At 39.3% G+C, this 22,187-nt stretch overlaps 1 protein-coding gene across 1 annotated transcript in view; it reads left to right on the top strand.

Annotated features, from left to right (window-relative positions):
- LOC122801240 (FERM, ARHGEF and pleckstrin domain-containing protein 2-like) overlaps positions 1 to 22,187 on the top strand; it is a 963,231-nt gene that overhangs the window by 275,818 nt on the left and 665,226 nt on the right. Inside the window, exon 3 of the mRNA XM_044070791.1 lies at positions 9,585 to 9,751. Coding sequence (XP_043926726.1) covers positions 9,585 to 9,751 — 167 coding nt within the window. The remainder of the gene's footprint in view (positions 1 to 9,584; positions 9,752 to 22,187) is intronic.

The raw sequence follows: 22,187 nt of genomic DNA, 5'->3' as shown, positions 1-22,187 counted from the left end.
AGCCTTTAATTAGGTTAAACTTGTTGTCTTATCTTTCCTTGTTTGAAAGATTAACTTTCATATTACTCTGTATAGGTCCAAGTAGCAACAAGTTTTCTAATGAGTCACCTTTTGAGTGATACCAAGAACGAATCTATAATGTGCCTCTCTGTTCTATGACTGGATAGGTTAATCTGCATCCAATGTATTTTTATTGCCATTTATTAAAAAAATGTTACTAATAAGAAATTGGGTAGAACTTACTATATGAATACTCTAACTCACTACTAATATTGTTAATATACTGGGATCTTTTTAAAGATATTACCACCTAACACCCCTGTTCTGAGTAATATTTCACAACATACACCTGTCTACATCCCACCACAATCATGTTAACAGTATAACTGAAGCTGTTTCAAGCAGATAGGTATTTTCCCTATACTTTTAACCAGCAATAGGGTGCACTATTTATACTATTCAGTTGTTAGTTAAAAAACATACAAGGAGCAGTTCTGGAAGTGAGCTGTCCATTGTTTGTTGACTCTTGGAATATTAGGATTTGTTTTATTTCCTTCTCCCTGCTGCTATACAAGTATACACTACACATACAATATGCATTTGATATCAGAAATTCACCTTTGTCTAAATTCTGTCCCAGATTAACACAGGGAGATAACTGGGTAGGCACTAAGTTTGAAGTAGGATGCGTGGATGCCACTAAATATAATCAATCATTTTCACTAATTATTATACCATTCACCATAAAGTACTCAATTATTTCAAGTATCACTTTGCACATCTCAAAAGCACATGAACATCATTACCCTACAGATTAAAGTCTAAGTTAAAATGTTTACAATTAATTCTTGGAACATAAATGGTCTTCATGAAAAAAAGAAAAAAAATTGATTATGCATTTAGTTTACCAAGAATTAGTTTACCAGGACAAAGCTAACATTATCTACAGGAGACTCATCTAACCAATGACCAGTGGGACAAAGACAGGACAAGAAACTGGATCAAACAGATTGTATCAGCTGGTAATAGTCTTGCATCAAAAGGTACCGCTATCTTAGTTAAAAAAAAAAAAAAAAAAACCTTCCCAGGTGAAATCTTAACCACTAAATCAGACACTAATGGTCATTGGTGTTTTTTCACCTGCTCATAACCTCAAGTAAATAACCCTGTATTATTTCTCAATATTTACACCCCATGTACCAACCAAATCACATTTATTTACGAAATCCACAACCTATTACTACAATTTCCAAATCATTATTACATTATTGGAGGTGATTGGAACACCTTTATAGACCCTTTAAAAGATAGCTCAAATATAAATAGAAAACAACCCCCACTCCAGCTTACTGCATCTTTACAAGACCTTGTAAATAACTTTAACTTAATAGACCCATATCTAATTTATGATCATGACAGATTAGCCAACAAATACACATACTTCTCAGCATCACACAAAAGTCTGGTCCAGAATTTCTACCTAATTTACAAAAAAAAACATTCTTAACTATGCCTTGGAGGCAAGAACAATGTCAGACCATTCTAGAATCTCTCTAAAAATTAACCCAACATAGCAACATCAGTGGACGCACTCCCACCTGGACACTTAATCTCTTAAAAAGCTGTTACAAACAAAATAAACCAATATCTCATCCAATTTTAACTCAACTCACCTATGTGCACCATTCCATTTTCTGTTCAATGGGCTGCTGCCAAAACAGTTATTAGGGGGATTCTTATCCAAAAAGCATCCTTCTATAAAAAAAAGGGAACAAAAACAGATAACAGACCTTGAGAACCAACTAAAAGAGATTGATCTAAAACTCCAAAGCAACTATTTCCATGACCCAGAAAGGAAACTGCATGAGACTCAGAAAAAAATATATACACTCTAGCAACAAAACCAATTGTTAGCTGAACTAAGACTCCTGTATAGATTCTCTGAGCACAAATCCCCTCCAGAACATTAGCCAAATTAATCAACATCAAAGAAGGCCCACAATACATATCAGAAATTAACTTCAAAGGTAAAATCCTATAGAACAACTCAGACATCATCAATTCTTTCACAGAATTTTTTAGGGATATATACAACCCTCAAATACAAGCTCACCAAGATGTATATAAAAACTTCTTAGATAACCTAACTTTCCCCCATATTAACCCCGCACACTATAACTTATTGGCTAGTCCTCTCACACTCAAAATAAAACTAGCAGTCAAAAAGCTAAAACCTACAAGGTGCCAGGGCCTGATGGCTTCATAGCTGAATTTTACCAAACTTTTAGTAGTCATCTAATCAAACTTCTTAAATTTTGTAATATCATTCTTCATGGGATCACTGATAAATACATTAATAACTCTAAAACAATCCTTATCTTGAAACCTTACTCTGACAAAACTAACCCTCTTAGTTACAGACCCATTGCACTCATTAATCTTGACATTAAAATTCTGACATCTATTTTGGCACGTTGAGTACAGAAAGCCCTGACTTCAATTATCTCTCCTAAACAACTTGGTTTTATGAAACAAAGACAGCTCTGTGATAACACTCTCACACTAGATAAAATATTGATACTACTGAAAAAAGACAACTACCCGAGATATGCACTTACGCTTGATGTTACCCAAGCCTTTGATAATGTTGACCTAAACTTTCTGTATTTGACTGTCATATTTTAACTTCCCTAATTTTATTATAAATACAATAAAATGCTATACTACAATGCTACCACTTTATAAATAAAACACTGCCCCAACCTATTAAAATAACTAATGGAACTAGACAGGGATGGCCCCCTTTCACCCTACCTTTTTAATATTTATCTTGAACCTCTCCTTTTACTCAGTAATCAAAAAACATATCGCCACATACCAAGAGTTTACAACACAGAAATAAGATACTCAGCCTTTGCGGATGACTTAAATATTTACTTTGAGGTACTAAATACTGATTTGCATAAAATACGAAAATCCGTAAGTTACTTTTCTAACGCAGCAAATTACAAAATGAACACTTCAAAATTCTCTATCTTTCCAATGAATCCCACAAACACTTAGAAACTTATTTCCCCTTGTATGACATACCAGTCAAATATACAGTTAAGTACCTAGGTATAAACTTTACACATATGCATCAAGACCTGATGAAAGCAAATCTGCTAAAAACATGGGAACAAATAGATCAAGATCTATCCAGATGGAAGAATATCAATTTATCCCTATTATCAAAAATGGCTATTCCAAAAATGAATATTCTGCCTAGGATATTATTCCATCTAAACTCTATAAACTTCAATATACCTAAAATAATCTTTAATAAAATAAAAGCCATCATTTCCAAATTTCTTTGGTTCCCAAAATCAGCTAGAATCTGCTATAAAAAACTCATAATTCCAAAAGAGAAAGGCGGACTGTCTCTCCCTGGTTTCAACCTTTACTACAACATAATAAATGAAAGCCACCTAAACCAGATCTCAAACTATGAACCATCTTCACATACATGGACCCCAACCTGGGTTAAAATCTGGTATAGATATATACATACTAACACTCAAAATAAACCCCAATTCTATCCCTTATATAAAGGTAGATAAACACATGGCTAAAATCCACTCCACAATAAAAAATAAATATTTTTCAATCATTGATAGGATCCCTAACTCTACAAAACACCCTTCAATTTCTCCAACCACTACACCTAAACTCAAACCTAAAAATAAATAAATGCTAGACTTAACCAACTTTCCCTTTATTAAAAATGCCACAATATGGCAAATCCACCACCCTATAAACTTCACTGTACTCAAAAATCAATTTAGTGCCCCAAATAACTATGATTCCCTATTAAGATAACTCAAATCATTAATAAGACTTAAATATTGAGACTTCAAAGTGAACGAGCAGGAAATAACTTTAACACAAGCAATTAAGACCCTATCTCTCAAGAATAAAATGATCTCTCAATCTTATAAGCTTATGTCTAATATCAAGTACCAATCCTCACTGCTCTACTCCAAATACTGGGGAAGTCTAAATGATGAAATCTCAAATGAATCCAAATATGAAGCAATATGTAACACACTAAACCTCTAACCCCTTTTAAAAATCTAATCCACAGCCAGTTTATGATACAAATTCATACTACACCCCAGCTGTCCTTAAGAAATTCTGGTACAACAAAGATTTATCCTGTCCATTCTGCTCCCTTGCCAGTGCCAATATACTCAACATTTTCTGGAGTTGTAAAAAAAAAAATATAAACTTTGGTGCTCTCTTAGGACCCAACTCGAAAAGATGGGCTACATAAAAAATACCTTTTCTTGGCAAACTGCAATCCTTAATATAACTGCTAAATCATTGACAGGAATGCATAAGCACACCTTAATCACAATGTGCACCCTTCTCAAATACTTTATAGCCAAAAACTGGTTAAACCCATCCTTAATTTCCTGTGATAACTTTAAAGCAATGGCAATAGGATATATATCCTCACACAAACTTTACACAAGAAATAAAAAGAAAAGACAATATTTCCAGAATTACTGGTACAATCTGACTCTATTACACATTAATAAATCTTTTGTAACACCCCCAACAGTAGCTATACCTTATGAAGGTTCTAGTTTGTAAATATTATTGTTATTGCTGCACTTGTTTTACCATACTTAAAATCAATAAAAATTATACTGGAAAAAAAAGACTGTGACGAGAAGTAGCATCATCTTGGCTTGCCAAAAACCTGTTCACAGCTCATCAAGGAGTTACTAAATTCATCCCATTAAACCAGTGCCAGCAAGGAAGAGATACTAATTGTATGCTTGCCCTGTTTAGTGGTAGTGCACTAGTGCTTATTTTTGCTTAAGATACTTGTGCTACTTTTTAATATTTTAGTGAGGTTGCCAATTTCTGGCTTCCCAGCTGGTAGGAAGTAGCAAAAAGTATTGCCATTGCATGGGTCCTAAGCTAGTAGAATGGGGAGTTAAGGAAATATGGTTAAAAGGTGCTGAATTACAAGGAAATAGGAAGAGAACTCAATTATTTATATTAGGGCAAGTCTTTACACAGTTTTACTATTTTTAAATCAGCAGCTACCACTCTAACTTTCTGTATAAAGGTGTCTTCCCAAGATACTTGTTAGGCTTATAACTAACGAGGTGTTTCAGCATTTTTGAAGCATTCTCTTGGTTTTACAGTCTCAAAGAAAACAGGATTTGTAAAAGTCCTAAATTTTAGGTTTGCTGACATTCTTCCATAGCCCACATCCATGAAAGGAAGTTCTAGATGTATAATACCATCTTTGTAAGTATTGCTGTAATATTTATTATCATAGTAAGAGCATAGTTGATTAAATACCTCAGTAGAATGTTTTTGAGATAGTGTTATAACTGTTAATCAGCTTACCCCCTTTCTCCTGTTTCAGTCTGCCTGTTCTTGTAAATAGTTATTTGTTGTACCGGGCCTTTTTACTCTTACAAAGTGTACAGTGCATACACAAGTGGTATACATTTTTTCTACAGGGCTTCCGTAGTGGTGGTGGGAGTCTACTAATAGGCGATATAAAAAATGAAATGTAAGCCTACATTGGCTTTGAAATAGGCTGCAATTAATACCATTATAAAGTTATCACTTAAGACATAAACATAAATTAATAGAAAAAAATCATTAACATTGTTTCCATTTACATACAATATACATCACATATATTTTCTTTCCAGCTATTACCAGTCCAACATTAGATAAATCTTTCACTTCCTGCCTTCCCTTAAAGCTCAGTCCTCCTCCTGAACATTACTTTGCATGAATTGTTCCCACAATTTCCATTTATTTTTTCTATGTAATTTGATTTTTTTCCTTTTCAAAAGATCCCACTTCCAGTTATTTTATCTCTCTTACAATATTCAGTGCTTCCAGTATAGTTGGTTGAGACTTTGATTTCCAGTTTTTAGTAATAACTTTTTGGCAGCCAACAGAATTAAACTTACCAAGGCCTTACTTTGTCTAGGCAATTCAGATGATGTATCCCAGCTTAAAAAAAAAATAAATAAAATAAAGCATATCCTTACTTACAGCCACAAAAGTAGTGTTGATAGCAAGGCAACACATGCTTAATGTGTGCTGTGGGTATTATTTGGGACCCCAGCATGTGACTATCAGCTGCTCCTGGTGGGGTCCTCATTTTCTGTGTCCTTGAAATTATCTCTCTCCCCAAATGTGATATTTTCTGGGTTGTAGAAGAAATTGAGGCATCCTTGTGGAATATCAACCTGCTACCATGAAGAATTTAAAAAAATGAAAAGACCAATGGTTAGACCACAGCTGAAGATAAAAATGGAATAATCCACGTCAGGAAATAAATCACTTGCAGCTTCACAGTAGTGCCCTTTATAAAAAACAAAAGTTGTAACTGAGATGTAGTAGTCAAGGTAGGAAACGGTTCACTTGCAGTTTCACACCACTTTATTAAACAAGAGTAAGCGCTTTCGTGATCTAAGTCAGCTGATCGCTTCTTCAGACTCATAAAAACAGTTAAAACATTGGTATTTAAAATATGGTTCAACCAGTGAAAACACATATAGAACTATGACATAGACTAATTAAAATTCCATACACCAGTACATTAATTTGCCTTATATTCTGCAAAAGATGAAATAAAATATACATATAACAGACACATTTTATGTAATAATCCATATTACTTAATGTTTTAGTGGTCTGGATTTTAAAAAAGGTTTCAAGGAAACAGCATTGTTCAATCCAGGAGACCTATCAGCCTGAAGTAATAAAATCCATCTTTGTTCTGCTTCCTCTACCTTATTCCTTATATCACCTCCCCTCTTACTTTTATTTATTATTTCTAAAACCATGAAATTAAAAATGTTTCCTATCTTCTTCTTCCACATGTTTTGCTAAAGGACTTGTGTCTTTTTTATTTCTTATATCTCTAAGGTGTTCGTACGTTCCTTTAGACATCTATTGGTTTTGCCTATATAAAAGGCATGACGGACAGTGCAGAAGCTGTAATAAACCAAATTTTGTGTTCTGCAGTCAGCATAAAAATCTATATCAATTATAAATCCTAGTGTAGGATGTTTATATGTTGATTTATTATATAAATAGTCACATGCTGTACAATTTCTGCAAGGAAGAGTCCCCTGCCTATCAGATAGGATCATTCTTTCATTGTTTCTGGATTTATAACAGAGTTGCCTTTTTAAGGACCTCTTATTTCTAAAAGAAAAGCTGGGTCTATCTTCTAACAATTCTCTCAAGTCAGGATCCGACAATAAAACATTCCAATTCTTCTCAAAAATATTACAGAACCTTCTGATGTCACTTGAATAGGTGATAGGGAATCTAACTTTAAAGTCATGACCTTCCTTGCTTTTAACATCTTCTATAGTATTTGAGAAGAGCGGTTTACATCTCCCATACCTATTTTCAATGGTATATTTAGAGCTTTCATTTATGTCTTTCTTACTATAACCTCTGTTTAAGAAGTCTTTCTCTAATATATTCATTGTCTTCACAAAGCCTTCATCTGTGTTATGTAAGCGGCTTATTCTCATATATTGTCCTTTCACTACATTTTTGTGTACAAATGTTGGATGCATACTAGTCTTATGTAAGATGCTATTTCTCCATGTAGATTTTCTATGCATCCCTGTTGTAAGTTCATCTAATGCTGTCTTCTTAACCAAAACATCTAGGAACTCAATAGAGTCCCTGGAATGTTGACTAGTGAATCTTAAAAATTCAGTGGTGCTATGTAAGTACTCCACCATCTTTTGCATCTCTTCACTAGTACCATCCCATAACAGGAAGACGTCATCTACAAAACGTATATACCATACAATTTTGCCAGAATATTTATTGCTAGCACTTAATACATGATCTTTTTCCCATGCAGCCAATGCTAAGTTGGAAGGTCATGACTTTAAAGTTAGACTCCCTATCACCTATTCAAGTGACATCAGAAGGTTCTGTAATATTTTTGAGAAGAATTGGAATGTTTTATTATCGGATCCTGACTTGAGAGAATTGTTAGAAGATAGACCCAGCTTTTCTTTTAGAAATAAGAGGTCCTTAAAAAGGCAACTTTGTTATAAATCCAGAAACAATGAAAGAATGATCCTATCTGATAGGCAGGGGACTTTTCCTTGCAGAAATTGTACAGCATGTGACTATGTATATAATAAATCAACATATAAACATCCTACACTAGGATTTATAATTGATATAGATTTTTATGCTGACTACAGAACACAAAATTTGGTTTATTACAGCTTCTGCACTATCTGTCATGCCTTTTATATAGGCAAAACCAATAGGTGTCTAAAGGAACGTATCCTTGAACACCTTAGAGATATAAGAAATAAAAAAGACACAAGTGCTTTAGCAAAACATGTGGAAGAAGAAGATAGGAAACATATTTTTAATTTCATGGTTTTAGAAATAATAAATAAAAGTAAGAGGGGAGGTGATATAAGTAATAAGGTAGAGGAAGCAGAACAAAGATGGATTTTATTACTTCAGGCTGATAGGTCTCCTGGATTGAACAATGCTGTTTCCTTGAAACTTTTTTAAAATCCAGACCACTAAAACATTAAGTAATATGGATTATTACATAAAATGTGTCTGTTATATGTATATTTTATTTCATCTTTTGCAGAATATAAGGCAAATTAATGTACTGGTGTATGGAATTTTAATTAGTCTATGTCATAGTTCTATATGTGTTTTCACTGGTTGAACCATATTTTAAATACCAATGTTTTAACTGTTTTTGAGAGTCTGAAGAAGCGATCAGCTGACTTAGATCGCGCTTACTCTTGTTTAATAAAGTGGTGTGAAACTGCAAGTGAACCGTTTCCTACCTTGACTACTACATCTCAGTTACAACTTTTGGTTTTATAAAGGGCACTACTGTGAAGCTGCAAGTGATTTATTTCCTGACGTGGATTATTACATTTTTATCTTCAGCTGTGGTCTAACCATTGGTCTTTTCATTTTTTTTGCTTGAGGTGTATACCAGGCGTTTATCCAGCTTTTGTTTTCTTTCACGTGTACCATGAAGAATTTGCCTACCCCTAATCCAGCCCCATGCAAGTGATGTAATTCAAGAAAAGCGCTTTATATCTCAGATTCCATCAAGGATTGCACCATCAACCAGAACACCCTGCCTCAGAATAAGTGAAGCGACTAAATGCTTTTCATTTCCTGTCTCCCCTCCCCAGCAGACTCTTAAGGAGCCGACACCTCTAAATGAGTCTGAGACTCACAACTTTTCATACCTCTTGGTCCTTGGCACTGGTACACTGCTGAAAAATAATGTCCCAACACAAGGTCAGTTAGGGCAAATGTAGCCCATTTTTAAAGATTGATAGTGTTTTTCTTTCGAAGGTCTGTTTTAAGGTGAGAAAGTCACCCTGATTTACTTTTTGTAATAGCTTGCAGACTTAGATCTGTTGAAAATCCAGTAAAATGACAAGTTCTATATAACTAGTGAATGTCTGTTTTTCTTTATATCGATCATTGGGAGATAGAAATTTATTGTCTCTTGTCTCTGATTTGGTGAACAGGAACTATTATTGATGACCCACAGCTTTCACCCCTGGTTGTGAAACATCATCATAGTTTTACATCCAGCCTTGGATTGCCTAGTCAAAGTTATTCCCCTCTGCAGAGCCCCATTCTGAGTGATACTGGGAGTACTAGAATTGACGATGATGAAGAAGCTCAACGAAAGGTAGGCTATGCACTGTTTGTACTATATATTATTAAAATTTTAAGTCGCAGTAACACCATGAATTAAGAAGCTAAAGCCATTTGGTATGATTGTTTTCTTTGCTTTACAGACTTACAAAACAAGTGGTCATCTGTGTTTTCTTTGGTAATTAACAGCTTTTATTAGCTCATTACTAGTTAGTTTTTTTTTGCATTTTCTCTCTGGATAAAGCATTTCATGTGATCATTTTGTCAGTATTTCTTGTCTATAATGATGAATATCTCCCTTTTTACTTTGTTTCTGAAGGCAGTAATATTTAACTGTTTTTCTTTCAACCTCACTTTTATACTAGGACAATCTACTTGTTTTTAAAGACTAACGGATTGAAATACATTGGGTTTCTGATCTTAAGTAACTTGTGTTCAGGACATGGATATCAGTGTTTATTTTGACAGTGTAGTCAAGCTCAAGGCAAACCTTGAAATTAACGTTGAGAAGACAGCAAGCAGTTATGATTGGCAAAATCATATTTTTGTGGTACGTGGAGTTTCAGGAGCTCTGATGCACTACTAGTTTCAGAGGGGGAAATGTAGGTGCTATAAAGGCTGTTAGACATAACATGTCACTGTGCCAAACTTTTGTTTGTGTGGCAGTAAGAATACATAATTTTTTTAAAGCCATTAAAGACACTGTTTTGCGTTGGTTGCTGTGTACTGCAGTGTGAGACCAACCCTTACTGCTTTAAAAGGTGTGAAGCTGGTATGACTGCGTTTTGCAGCAGAGTAATGCATAACTGAATTATCTTTCTGCTGATTTCAGAGCATGTTTAACGAGGTTTATGTACTATATATATATGTGTATATATATGTATATATGTGTGTATATATATATATATATATATATATATATATATATATATATATATATATAAAACAGCACACTTATGAATAATGCGCAATAAGGTGATTAACTCTAAATGAAAAGAATAACCTGTAGCCTGTTTGATATTTAGCAATAAACAGAATTTGGCTGGAAGCCAGAGAATGTGAAGCTCTATTTGCAAGTAAATAGCATTTTATTAGAAAATATGATATTTAAATCTACCCCAGAGCCAGTGCTGAGGACTGAGGCACTGTCAGATACTTGATCTCATATCAATCTAACAGGCCCACATTTGGAATTTAGGTTAGATAGCCAAAAGTTCTTTGTGTTGGCAGGAAAACGGTTAAGGTTGGCACATGGGATGATGGCTTAAACACCTGCACCCAAGTCTCTGCAGCCATGTGCAGCTCTTGGGACACTTTAAAGGTACAACTAAGACTAATAGCAGAATTATTCAAACAAATCAGCATTATCAAAACATGCAAACTGTTTTTTGACACTGGTAAACTTACATTTGTTTTTAAAGCTCCAATATGCATCTGTGTTCTCTTCATTTTCTTAAGTAGTAGGCTACATCCAGTGTCACTTTCCAAACCTTTGGCTGTAGGAGTTAAAAAATATTTTTTGCTCCTTGTTTTTTTTCTTGTTGACCTCTAAACTAAAGTGTGGGCCTTTACAAGCCTAGCCATAGGATTACCCTGGCATCATGCTACCCAACCTTAGTTCCCAGTGCCTCTGTCGAGTAGAGCCACTGGAGTTATCCCCAGGGTCAATATTCTATTTCCCATCCACTCATCAGGATTTCTCTTGGAGAGTCAGTAAGGTGCTCTGCTTGACATGTATGGGAAGTCTATTCCATAGCATGGGCAGTCTCTGGGTTATAAACCTGTCCTGACGTTCTGTTGATTGTGATAATGAGGTTGAAGTCTCTGGAGCGTGTGGTGAGGAGGGATTGGGAAATGCCCTAATGAGGGAAGAGTAGAGGGAGACGATGACCTCTTTCTTCCTGGATGCAAAACCCTTAGTAATGAGATGTGCCACAGAGAAGGACATTCTGACCACAGTAGCAATGTGGTTATCAAACCAGAGGTTGCTGTTAACCTGTGTTCCCATCACCTTCTGTGTTCAGTGGACTACCATCGATGTGGTAATTCATGGGAATGATGACACATTTCTTGGCATTGAGCTTAAGGCCATGGTTCTGACCAGTCGTTGGTCTCAGTGAGGCCATTGTGTAGGATGTCAGCATAACTTGGGGAGTTAATAATAGCTCCCAACTTGCAATAGTCTATGAACTTTGTCAGCCAGAGTCCCATCATGTTAGCGTGGACTTCAGAGAAGTAGCTACCAAACAGGAGAGGACCCAGGACTGAACCCCGTGGGACTCCAGGACTGAACCCAGTGGGACTCCACTCGTGACTAGTCGGCAGTCTGACTTGGAGTCAGCTACTTTCACACTGTGGGTTCTGTGAGCCAGTTTGGAACCCACGTAGTGATAATAGGGGTTGATGCCTAGCTTAGTGAGTTCTTCCATGATTCCTGAGTGGGGAATGGTGTCAAAGGCTTTGTCCAGATCAAGGTAGGCGGTATGAACCACCTTGCCTTCATCCACAGCTCTGGTGACTGACTCAAAGAAGTCGACCAAGTTGAGCAGGCATGATCTACCCTTCACAAAACCAAACTATGTGGGATCCAGAGTTTGGAGACTCCCTATGTCCTTGTTTATTATGTCCATGATGATGCATTCCATAGCTTTGCATATCAGACTCATCAGGCTAATGGGGCGATAGTTCCCAGGGTCTGTAGTCGCTCCTCCTTTGTGGAGAGGGATGACTGTAGCAGTGTACCATTCAGTAGGGACAAAGCCTGAGGTGAGGCTGTGATTGAACAGGGCACACAGGTGAGATGCCAGTTAACTCTGTAGTTTATGTAGAGCACAGCCGGAGATATGGTCAGGTCCCATAGAAGCTGTATTCTTGCCCCTGGACAGTGCTGGTTTAACCTGTACAGCAGTAATACTGGGTGCCTGGCAATCTACTGGTATTGTGATTGGTCCTTTGGGGGGGGAGGGGCAAGGCTGGCATTGAATCTGTCAGCCAGTATATTGGCAATACCTGTTGGCTCAGTATAGAAGGTACCATTGTGCAGTAGCTCAGAGCAAATCTGGGTATTGCAGTGGAGATTTTTTTACGTAACTATAGAAGGCCTTGTGGTTATCTTTACTATCTGCTGCAATTCTGTTTTCATAGCTACCTTTAGAGAATTTGATGAAGGATCTCAACTTTTTGTTGAGGCTGATAAGGGAGTTTTTCCAGTCTTGGGACTTCACCTTATTCCACATCAGTTTCCTCCTTCTGTTGTAGAGTCTGTTTATGGTAGGGGACCACCAGATTGGCTTCTTTTTTTGGAGGAGAGCATCTTGGTTCTATTGGGTATGGTGAGATCCAAGCATTTGTGTACATGTTAGTACAGTGCATTGGTGTATGATTTGGCAGTCATGCAACTCTTCCCCATTTGCATGGGTGCTGTGAAGTTAGCCACCTCTGTTTTTAGGAGCCCAACATTGTCTTTAGAAAAGTTTTTCATGGTGGTTACCGTTGCGGGGTTGGATGGGGGGGTGGGCTGGGAGGGATGTGGATTTTCAAGGTGATTAGATCTAACCAGGGAGGAGTTGACTATTGGTGTAGAGCAACGGTCGCCCATGTTAGTAATGACCAGGTCAAGGATGTTGCTACCTCTAGTGGGGGTAAGATTGATCAGGGTCCTGGGCATTGGAATTAATGAATTCCAGGAAACATTGGGCAAGTGTATTGGTACATGAGTAGTTTTCCCAGTTAATGGAGGGGGGTAGTTGAAGTCACCCAGTATGAGAGTGTTAGGTTGGACCCTAATATTCTCCAGGGGGCTTAGGAATGTGGAGTGCGAGTCTTGGGACATGGTTGGGAACCTATAGCAGGTTATAACCTGAATCACCATCTTACCCTATGTTAGCTGCACCTGAAGTATCTCTGATGCGTTATTGGGTTACCAGTCTGGAGTTGTGCGCATCCTTTATGAATATGGAAACACCACTGCCTTTGATGCGTCGGTCCAAGTTCTGGGGCCGAAAGGTGTCTAATGAGTTATAGCCTGGTAGTGCAGGGGTGCTTTCAACTGCCTTGAACCAGGTCTCTGTTACAGCACAAATACCAATGTTCTCCATTTTAAGGAGTGCTTCGAGCCAGTGCATTTTGAGATTTAGACTTCTAACATTGAGCAGCATGACCCTCAGATTGCATTTGTTTGTAGCTGTTATGGTGGTAATTTGGTCTTTGAAACACCACCTAAAAAAAGGCACTATAGGGGTGGCAAGAGCCTTGGCCAGTATCTGGAAGCCCAAGGGTGACAGATGCAGGCCATCTCTGGCAAACCATCAAGGTCTGTCATTCATGTCATCCCAGGCAGACAGATACTGGATCCCCTTAGAATGACACCAGAAACTTAGCCAATTGTTGAAATCAATCATTTTCTGCTTGTACTGGTGGTATCATTCTGGGTGATGGTAGGATGCTGCTCAGGGCTAGGGTTATACCCGCCTGAGCTACATAATCCAAGAGTTCCTCCATGTCTCTCTTCATGTAGTCAAGGGCGGTACATCTCTGGTCATTCACACCCAGATGTACAATGACAGAGTCATATTTGTACCTGTTGTTGAGGGACCTGAGAGCGTGTGTTGTGACAGATCCTGGCACCTGACAGGCAGCTGTTACTTTCTCCTTATTTAACCTAGTGAGTGGGACATCAGTGTGCCTTACTATTGAGCACCTATGACTAGTGTGTTGGGCATGTTGTTTGGCCTTAGGGGCTTTAGTTGAGTGGGGCACTATTTAGGAGAGTTGTGTGTCTCATGATTAGTGTTGGGTTGTGGTGGTCGAGTGGGTTTCTGCCTTGGTGGTCTCTGCTGTTTGGGTAGATTTTTATTGAGTGCCTCCGCGAAGGTGGGTGTGTGGTTGTATTTTTATGTGAAGGCAGTACTGGTGCATGTTCTGGAGTGCTGTGCGTTCCATGTGGTGTGGTGTTGACCTTCTCCTCTTGACCAGCTAGTCCAGTCTTGGCTGGAGAGTGCATGGCTTCCAATTTGGATATATAAGTGCATCTCTCACAAGTCTGAATGTTGGGAGGTAAGAGGAGAGGGATTTTGGTGTAAATGAGGCAGTTGCTACATTGACCAGCTAGTCCAGTCTTGGCTGGAGAGTGCATGGCTTCCAATTTGGATATATAAGTGCATCTCTCACAAGTCTGAATGTTGGGAGGTAAGAGGAGAGGGATTTTAGTGTAAATGAGGCAGTTGCTACATGGCTAATGGAAAAAAAAACTGTCCAAACGGCTAATAAACTACAATTTCTGGGCCAGAAACCACTCTTCTTGTGGTAGATAGGCTACCTAGTGCTTACCACTCCCACTAATAAACTAAAAGGCTTCCCTTCAACACAGAAAGGCTTGGGGGGCTCAGAAGCTTACAAAACAGTCTTGGATACAGCAAATCTGTATCTGGACTAGACTAGTTACAGGAGAAGTGGGAAACAAGTTCAAACGCAGGCTTTTAAATCAGAAAAGTTGAAAGAGATTGAAAAACTGCCCAAACGACCAATAACTACAATTTCTGGGCCAGAAACCACTCCTTTTGTGGTAGATAGGCTACCTAATGCTTACTGCTCCCACTGATAAGTGAAGGCTTCCCTCCAAGACAGAAAGGCTTGGGGGGGCTCAGAAGTTTACAAATAGTCCTGGATACAGCAAATCTGTATCTGGATTAGACTAGTTACAGGAAAGGCAGGAAACAAACTTAGGAATTTTTTTTTTTTATATACAGAAAAGCAGAACAAATGGCACTAAAAGTTCAAGTGCAGTGCAAGGTAGCACACGAGTGTGTAGCAATATTAGAGCAATTTATTCAAACTGTATTCTGAATTGAATTCAATTATTGTTTTATTCAACTCTGAAAAGTTAAAAAGTGCCAAAAAATAAACTTATCAGCTGGGAAGCATACACAGAACACAAGGAGATCCTAGAACAGGAGATAATTCAAGTTGCTATTAAAAACCTAAGTGGGTTGGCCTTCTCAAATTTTCTGTCTGTATTAGGTCAGGTATGACAACCTAATCAACACACTCAGAAGCATAGTGAAACATATATACTGATTTACCAATAAAACACTTATTTGTCATCAGCTCAATGTCAGAAATCCTTCAGGTGTTATAATGTCATGGAGATAGAGGCTGAGGGATGGGGTAAGGATTGTCATATTGGATGGACATGAATGAAAGGATCTAGCATTATAGTAAAGGATCTATCATTATGGTAAGCATGTAACTTTATTAGTCTTATTCTGTCTGTCCATTTGATCTGACTTATGGGTTAGAATGCCAAACTACTAAACTCCAGGGTGGCATCATGACCTTTGAGGCTAGAGGCACCAAAGTACGATCTAAACATGGAATCCAGTTTGTGATGTTTGACAAAGGTGTGCATAGAGAACTAAGAAGCAGCTGTACATATTTTCATCTATCAGAGAATAGCTGAAAAAGGCAGTAGGAGTTGCTGCTGCTGTGACAGAGGAAGCCGTAAGTTTACCTGGCAAAAGCCGGTTTTGCAAGGCATAGATGAAAATAATGCAATTGGTAAGCCATCTGGAAAGTGATATCTTTGAAAGTTTTTTGCTGAGCTTGTTCAGAGCAAAGGAAACGGTGATGATCATTGGGGAGGGCAGCAGTTCTATGAAGGTAGAAACACAGATGTTCTTCGTGTTTCACTGTTGCAGTCATCACAATTGGGTTATCTGCTTGCAGTAGCCCTCAGTTGGCCTGATTAACATAGTCTTGGGTCCTGCGTCAGTTGCTGTCCCTTCTTCCATGACGTCAGGTTGTCAGGGGGTATAAAACATGCAGCCAATGCCATTACATCAGTCTTTCTTGCTGTGCGGTGCCCGAAGCAGAAGCAGTTCGCAAGTGCTGGTCGGCTGACTCCTGAAATTTTCGTTTTCAAGTTTCAGAACCAAAGTCTTCAACTAAAGCTAAGTACCCCATTTGGGAAACTTTTTCTTGCTCCTTACCAATGTCAGTAAAAGTTAATAATTGCATTACTTGTGGAAAGCAAATACCTCATAAAGATTTTCATTAATACTGTATTCCTTGCCTAGGCCCTGATCATGATGTACCTCGCTGTTGGTTTTGTGCTTTATTTAATCAGCACATTATCCATCGTCGGTATATTTTTGCCTCTAAATATTTCGGTTCTCGGTTTAATTATCCAGAAATGTCATCGGTTAGCCATCTGACTACTGGGATTTTGAAAAAATGCAAAGATAGAGACTGGCCGCCGAGGTCCAAAACTGCTGACAATGCTTCTCCTAAGCCAGTCGCCAGTTCGCCGGTACTCAGTGAGGCACTTCCGCAGCCCCTGATACCCGCTACTTTTGATTCGCAGGCCTCTACTTAGACCCATTCGGAGTCCGGTATGCCGCGAGATGCTTCAGCTATGGAACCCATGGATGTGTCTACCTTGGATGGGTCCGGAGCTGCTGTGCAGGCACCGGCTTCTGAGGGTGTATTCAGGCCTATGGACTTGCAAATTAAACCGACGCCTCCTTCTTCATTTAGGCCTACATCTCGAACCATGCCTAAAAAAATGATGCCCAGGCCGCATGCTCAGACCTCTATGCCTAAAAAAGCAAATGATAAGAATGGCTGAAGGTCTTATAACTCTAATCAGGGGAAGCCAACCTCCCCCTCCTGAGACACCTAGGACTGAAGTTGTTTATGAATCTTCTGATCAGGATTCTGATTTTCTGATTCTTCTGATCTGGATTTGCTTATGAGGATTCTGATGCAGAGGACTGTATTCCCTCTGCTTCCCCTCCAGAGGATTTTTCTTTTGGTGAAACCTTACATACTCTAAGGGAGCATTTCCACTAGGAAAGCCAGGAATTTTCTGATTCAAAAAAGAGGCTTAGGGATTTCTTACTCCTGCCTCAGTATAGGCCTTTAGCTATTCCTCCTGTACTAGACATCGTTGATGCTTTTTCGGAATCTAGTTTGGCACCTGATTCTTTGCCTCCTGCTCCCAGAAAACCTGACATATTACAGGGTTCCTGAGTCTCATAAGTTCCTTTTTAAAAATCCTATTGCGGATCCAGACACTATTTCACAGGGATCCAAGGGCATTAAGGCTTCTACTGCTAAAAATCCTACCCCTTCTGATAGACTCTGGATAGATGGGGTAAGAAGGTTTACACTTCTGCAACCTTGGCCATCAGGGCTTTAAACTGCCAGTTTCATATGTTAAAAGTATCAGCAACATGTTATTGGATTGCTTAAACAAAAAATGATGTTGATTCCTGACTGCAGAAAATAAAGAATTACAGGATTTAATGCATTCTGCTGAACAGGTTGGAAAACATACTTTGCAATGTGGATTTGATTCATTAGAGGCCTCTTGCAGGGCTGCTGTTACTGGGTCTGTGCTCAGAAGGCATGCTTGGCTTAAGGAGCAATCTTTGCCTGATCATGTTAAAGCTAAATTGTTGGATGCTCCCTTAAATCAGGACCGCCTGTTTGGCAACAAGGCTGAGGAAGTTCTTAAAAAGATGGAAGATAAAGCTAAATCCATGCAAACTGTTAAAGATTTCTTACAAGTTCAGCCTCCTAAATTTAGTAGGCACTGGCCCTCTAAGAATTGGTCCTTTCCAGCCCCTTCCAGGTCTTCTCAAGCCAGATACAGCAGAAACCCCAGGTTTCAGTCCCAGGGGACACAAAAGACTAAGCAGTGGGGGGGGGGGTTTCTACACCCAAATCAGGGAGTAGTAAGACTCCCCCTTATGGAAAACTGTCTCAATGACTTGCTTTTAAAACTTCCAAGCACTTTCCAACTGAATGCTCCTTTAGGAGGAAAGATTGGTCTGCTGGACAAAAACTGGGAGCTCATTACCCAGGACAAATGGGTTTTAAATATAGTGTCCCAAGGATACAGATTTCACTTCCATACCTTACCAACACCAAGCGGGTGGCCAGATCTACCCCCAAATAAGTGGGCAGAGGCCCAAAATCAAGTACTCTCTCATGCATGGGGACTATTCAGTTGGTACCAGAAAAGGAAATGGGACAAGGTTTCTATTTGAGACTTTTTCTGGTACCCAGAAAAGGCAGTACATGGCATCCTATCCTGGACCTTTCTACTCTAAGTACCTTTCTGGTGATTCCAAAATTCAGGATGCTGACTCTTCACCAGATGCTTCCTATGCTAGGCAAAGACGCATGGTTGGCAACACTAGACTTAAAAGAAGCATACCTGCATATCCCTATCAGGGAGTCTTGCAGAGAAGATACCTACGCTTCAAAGCAGGCGACATGCACTATCAGTTCTCTGCACTGCCCTTTGGCTTATCTACTGTGCCCAGGATATTCACAAAGTGCCTAGCTCCAGTCATTGCATTCTGCAAGGAAAGAAATGTTCAAATATATCTATACCTGGATGATTGTCTAATTCAGGCAGAAAGCCAGGACATACTTTTGAATCATCTGGCCTTTGTTTAAAGGGAATTGACTTGTCTGGGGTACACCATAAACGAAAAGAAATCACACCTGGTACCCTGTGAAATTATATTCCTGAGAGCAAGCTTGAATACAACTTCCCAGATGGCTTTCCTCACGCCAGAGAAACGGACTCATTTGACAACCTACTTCAAACAAGTGGCCACAAAAACCCAGTTATCTGCAAGGCAAATACTGCAGGCCTTGGGGTTCATGGCCTCCTGCATTCTTCTAATTCCAAGGCTGCATATGAGGAAACTGCGATGGTATCTCAAAAGCCTATGGTGTCAACATTCACAGGATCTAGAAGCTATGATTACTATCATACCATTACTACGCCTAGAGTTCCTTTGGTGGGCAGAGGCCTAGTACCATTAACACTATCCCCTGCCACACAAACCTTAACAACAGATGCATCAGACTATGCATGGGGGGGCTCACCTGGCAGGGAAAGTGCATTCAGGGCAAATTGAGTCCAAGTCAAATGCACCTACACATAAATCAAAAGGAAATGTTAGCTGTAGAGAATGCTCTGACAGCTTTCAAGGACCACATTCTTCCAGGACAACTAATGGTAAAGACGGACAACACCACAGTCATGTGGTACATAAGCAGGGGGGTACACATTCTTACCCCCTCTGCAGACTAGCCCATGGCATTGTGGAACACAGCCTTGAGCTACCAAGTGAATATACAAGCTCAATTCCTGCCAGGAAAACTAAATACACTGGCAGATGGACTAAGCAGAAACCTAATGGACCCACACAAGTGGAAACTGGAAACAAGGATTTTCAACATGTTAAAAAGCAAATGGGGGAGCACAGATATAGACCCGTTTGCCTCCCCCCAGAGCCATCAATTGGACAAATTTTGCACAAGGATTCCCCACAAGCTTGGAAAGTGGATGCTCTATCCTTCAGCTGGAAAAACCTATCAGTTTATGCCTTTCCTCCTCTGCTTCTGCTCTCCAAGGTACTACTAAAGATCAAACAGGACAAGCCAAGGATGATTTTAATTGCACCAGACTGGCCACGCCAACATTGGTACCCCCTCAGGTGCAGTGTCTCACGCTTGGCCCCATGGCACCTGCCTCAGACTTCTTCCCTGTTGTCTCATCAGGAAAACCAGATTCTGCACCCTCAGCTGCAAACCCTGAACCTAGCAGCCTGGCTAATTACCTAATCTCGCCTTTACCACCCTCAGTAAATCAGTGATGGATATCATTTTAGAGGCTAGGAGGCCTAATACTAGAAAATCTTATGCTGCAAAATGGAAAAGATTTTGTACCTGGAACCAATCTCAAGGAATGAGCACAGCAGTGCCCAATTTACCTCAGATTCTACAATATTTGACTGAGATGCTTCATAAGGTCTTGTCCTTTTCCTCCATCAAAATTCATGCCTCAGCCATTTCAGCTTATTATAGCACAGAGCCTCCCCTCTTCTCTCACCCACTGCTCAAGCAGTTCCTCAGAGGGGCCAAAAATTTAAGGCCCCTGAGGAGAGCTCCAACTCCAGCCTGGGACCATAACTTTGTCTTGGAGAAACTCACTCTTCCTCCTTTTGAGCCAGCTGCTACTGCAGATTTAAAATTCCTTTCCTGGAAAACAGCTTTCCTTTTAGTAATCACTTCTGCAAGAAGAGTGTCGGTGTTACAGTCCCTTATGGCAGTGGAGCCTTTCATCATCTTTCATGTGGACAGGGTGTCCCTCAGAACCAATCCCTCCATGCCCAAGGTGGTATCCAGTGTGGCTCTTAATCAGTCTATTCATTTGCCTACCTTCTTTCCTAATCCACAGAACAAAGGGGAATGGATACTGCACTACTTAGATGTGCACAGACCACTTAGATTCTACTTGAACAGGACTAAACCTCAAAGGAAATCTGAACAACTGCTGGTGGCATTTGCTGCAGGGACAGAGGGGAAAGCTATTCCAAACCATTTCAAAATGGATAGGCCACTGCATTCATTTCTGCTATAAGCAGCACCATGGAAAACCCATCCCACAGGGCATCAGACCCCATTCAACCTGTGCTGCATCTACCTCTACAGCCTTTCTTAGGGGCGTTCCTACAAGGGACATCCTAGAAGCTGCTACCTGGAGTTCTGTACATACTTTCACCAAGCATTATCGTTTTCCAATTTTCTCTAAATCCAGAGCTGGTTTTGCCACTGCAGTCTTGCAGGGCCTTCTAGCTGGTCCTAATTCTATTTAAATTCCTCCTCCCAACCTTAGCTTTGGAAATCTTCCCAAATGTAATGACTACAACAGTAAAGCATGAAGAACATAGTACAGTTGTGTACACTTACCATAAATGTAGATGTTCAAGTGTATTGACTGTTGCAGTCCTGGATGTTCTTCGTGTTTCACTGTTGCAGTCATTACATTTGGGTAATCTGCTGGCAGGTTTCCCTCAGTCTGTCTTAATTCCAAGGTCTTGGGTCCTGCGTGGTTGCTGTCTACTCTTCCATGACGTTAGGTCTTCAGGGGTACAAAACATGCAGCCGACGCCATTTTCTTTAGTCTTTCTTGCCGCGTGTTGCCCGAAGCAGAAGCATTTCGCAAGTGCCAGTCGGCCGACTACTGAAATATTCGAGTTTGAGTTTCAGAACCACAGTCTTCACTAAAGCTAAGTACCTCGTTGGGGAAACTTTTTTCTTGCTTTTTACTGATGTCAGAAAAAGTTAATAATTATATTACTTGTGGGAAGCAAATACCTCATAAGGATTTCCATTTATACTATATTCCTTGCCTAGGCCCCGATTACAATGTGCCTGGCTGTTGGTTTTGTGCTAGATTTAACCAACGCACTATTAAGCATCGGTATATTTTTGCATCATAGTATTTTGGAAACAGATTTAACTACCCAGAAATGTCGTCGGATAGTAATCCAACTTCCGGAGTACATAAAAAATGCAAAGAAAAGAAAGAGAAAGGCAGTCGAGATCCAAAACCGACAACGAAGCTTCTCCTAAGCCAGTCGCCGGTACTTAGTGAGGCACTTTTG

The sequence above is a fragment of the Protopterus annectens genome, chromosome 4.part1 (genome assembly GCF_019279795.1).
Source record: "Protopterus annectens isolate FY-2018-M chromosome 4.part1, PAN1.0, whole genome shotgun sequence".
Classification (NCBI taxonomy): Eukaryota; Metazoa; Chordata; order Ceratodontiformes; family Protopteridae; genus Protopterus; species Protopterus annectens.
This window is presented reverse-complemented; position numbering and strand designations above follow the sequence as displayed.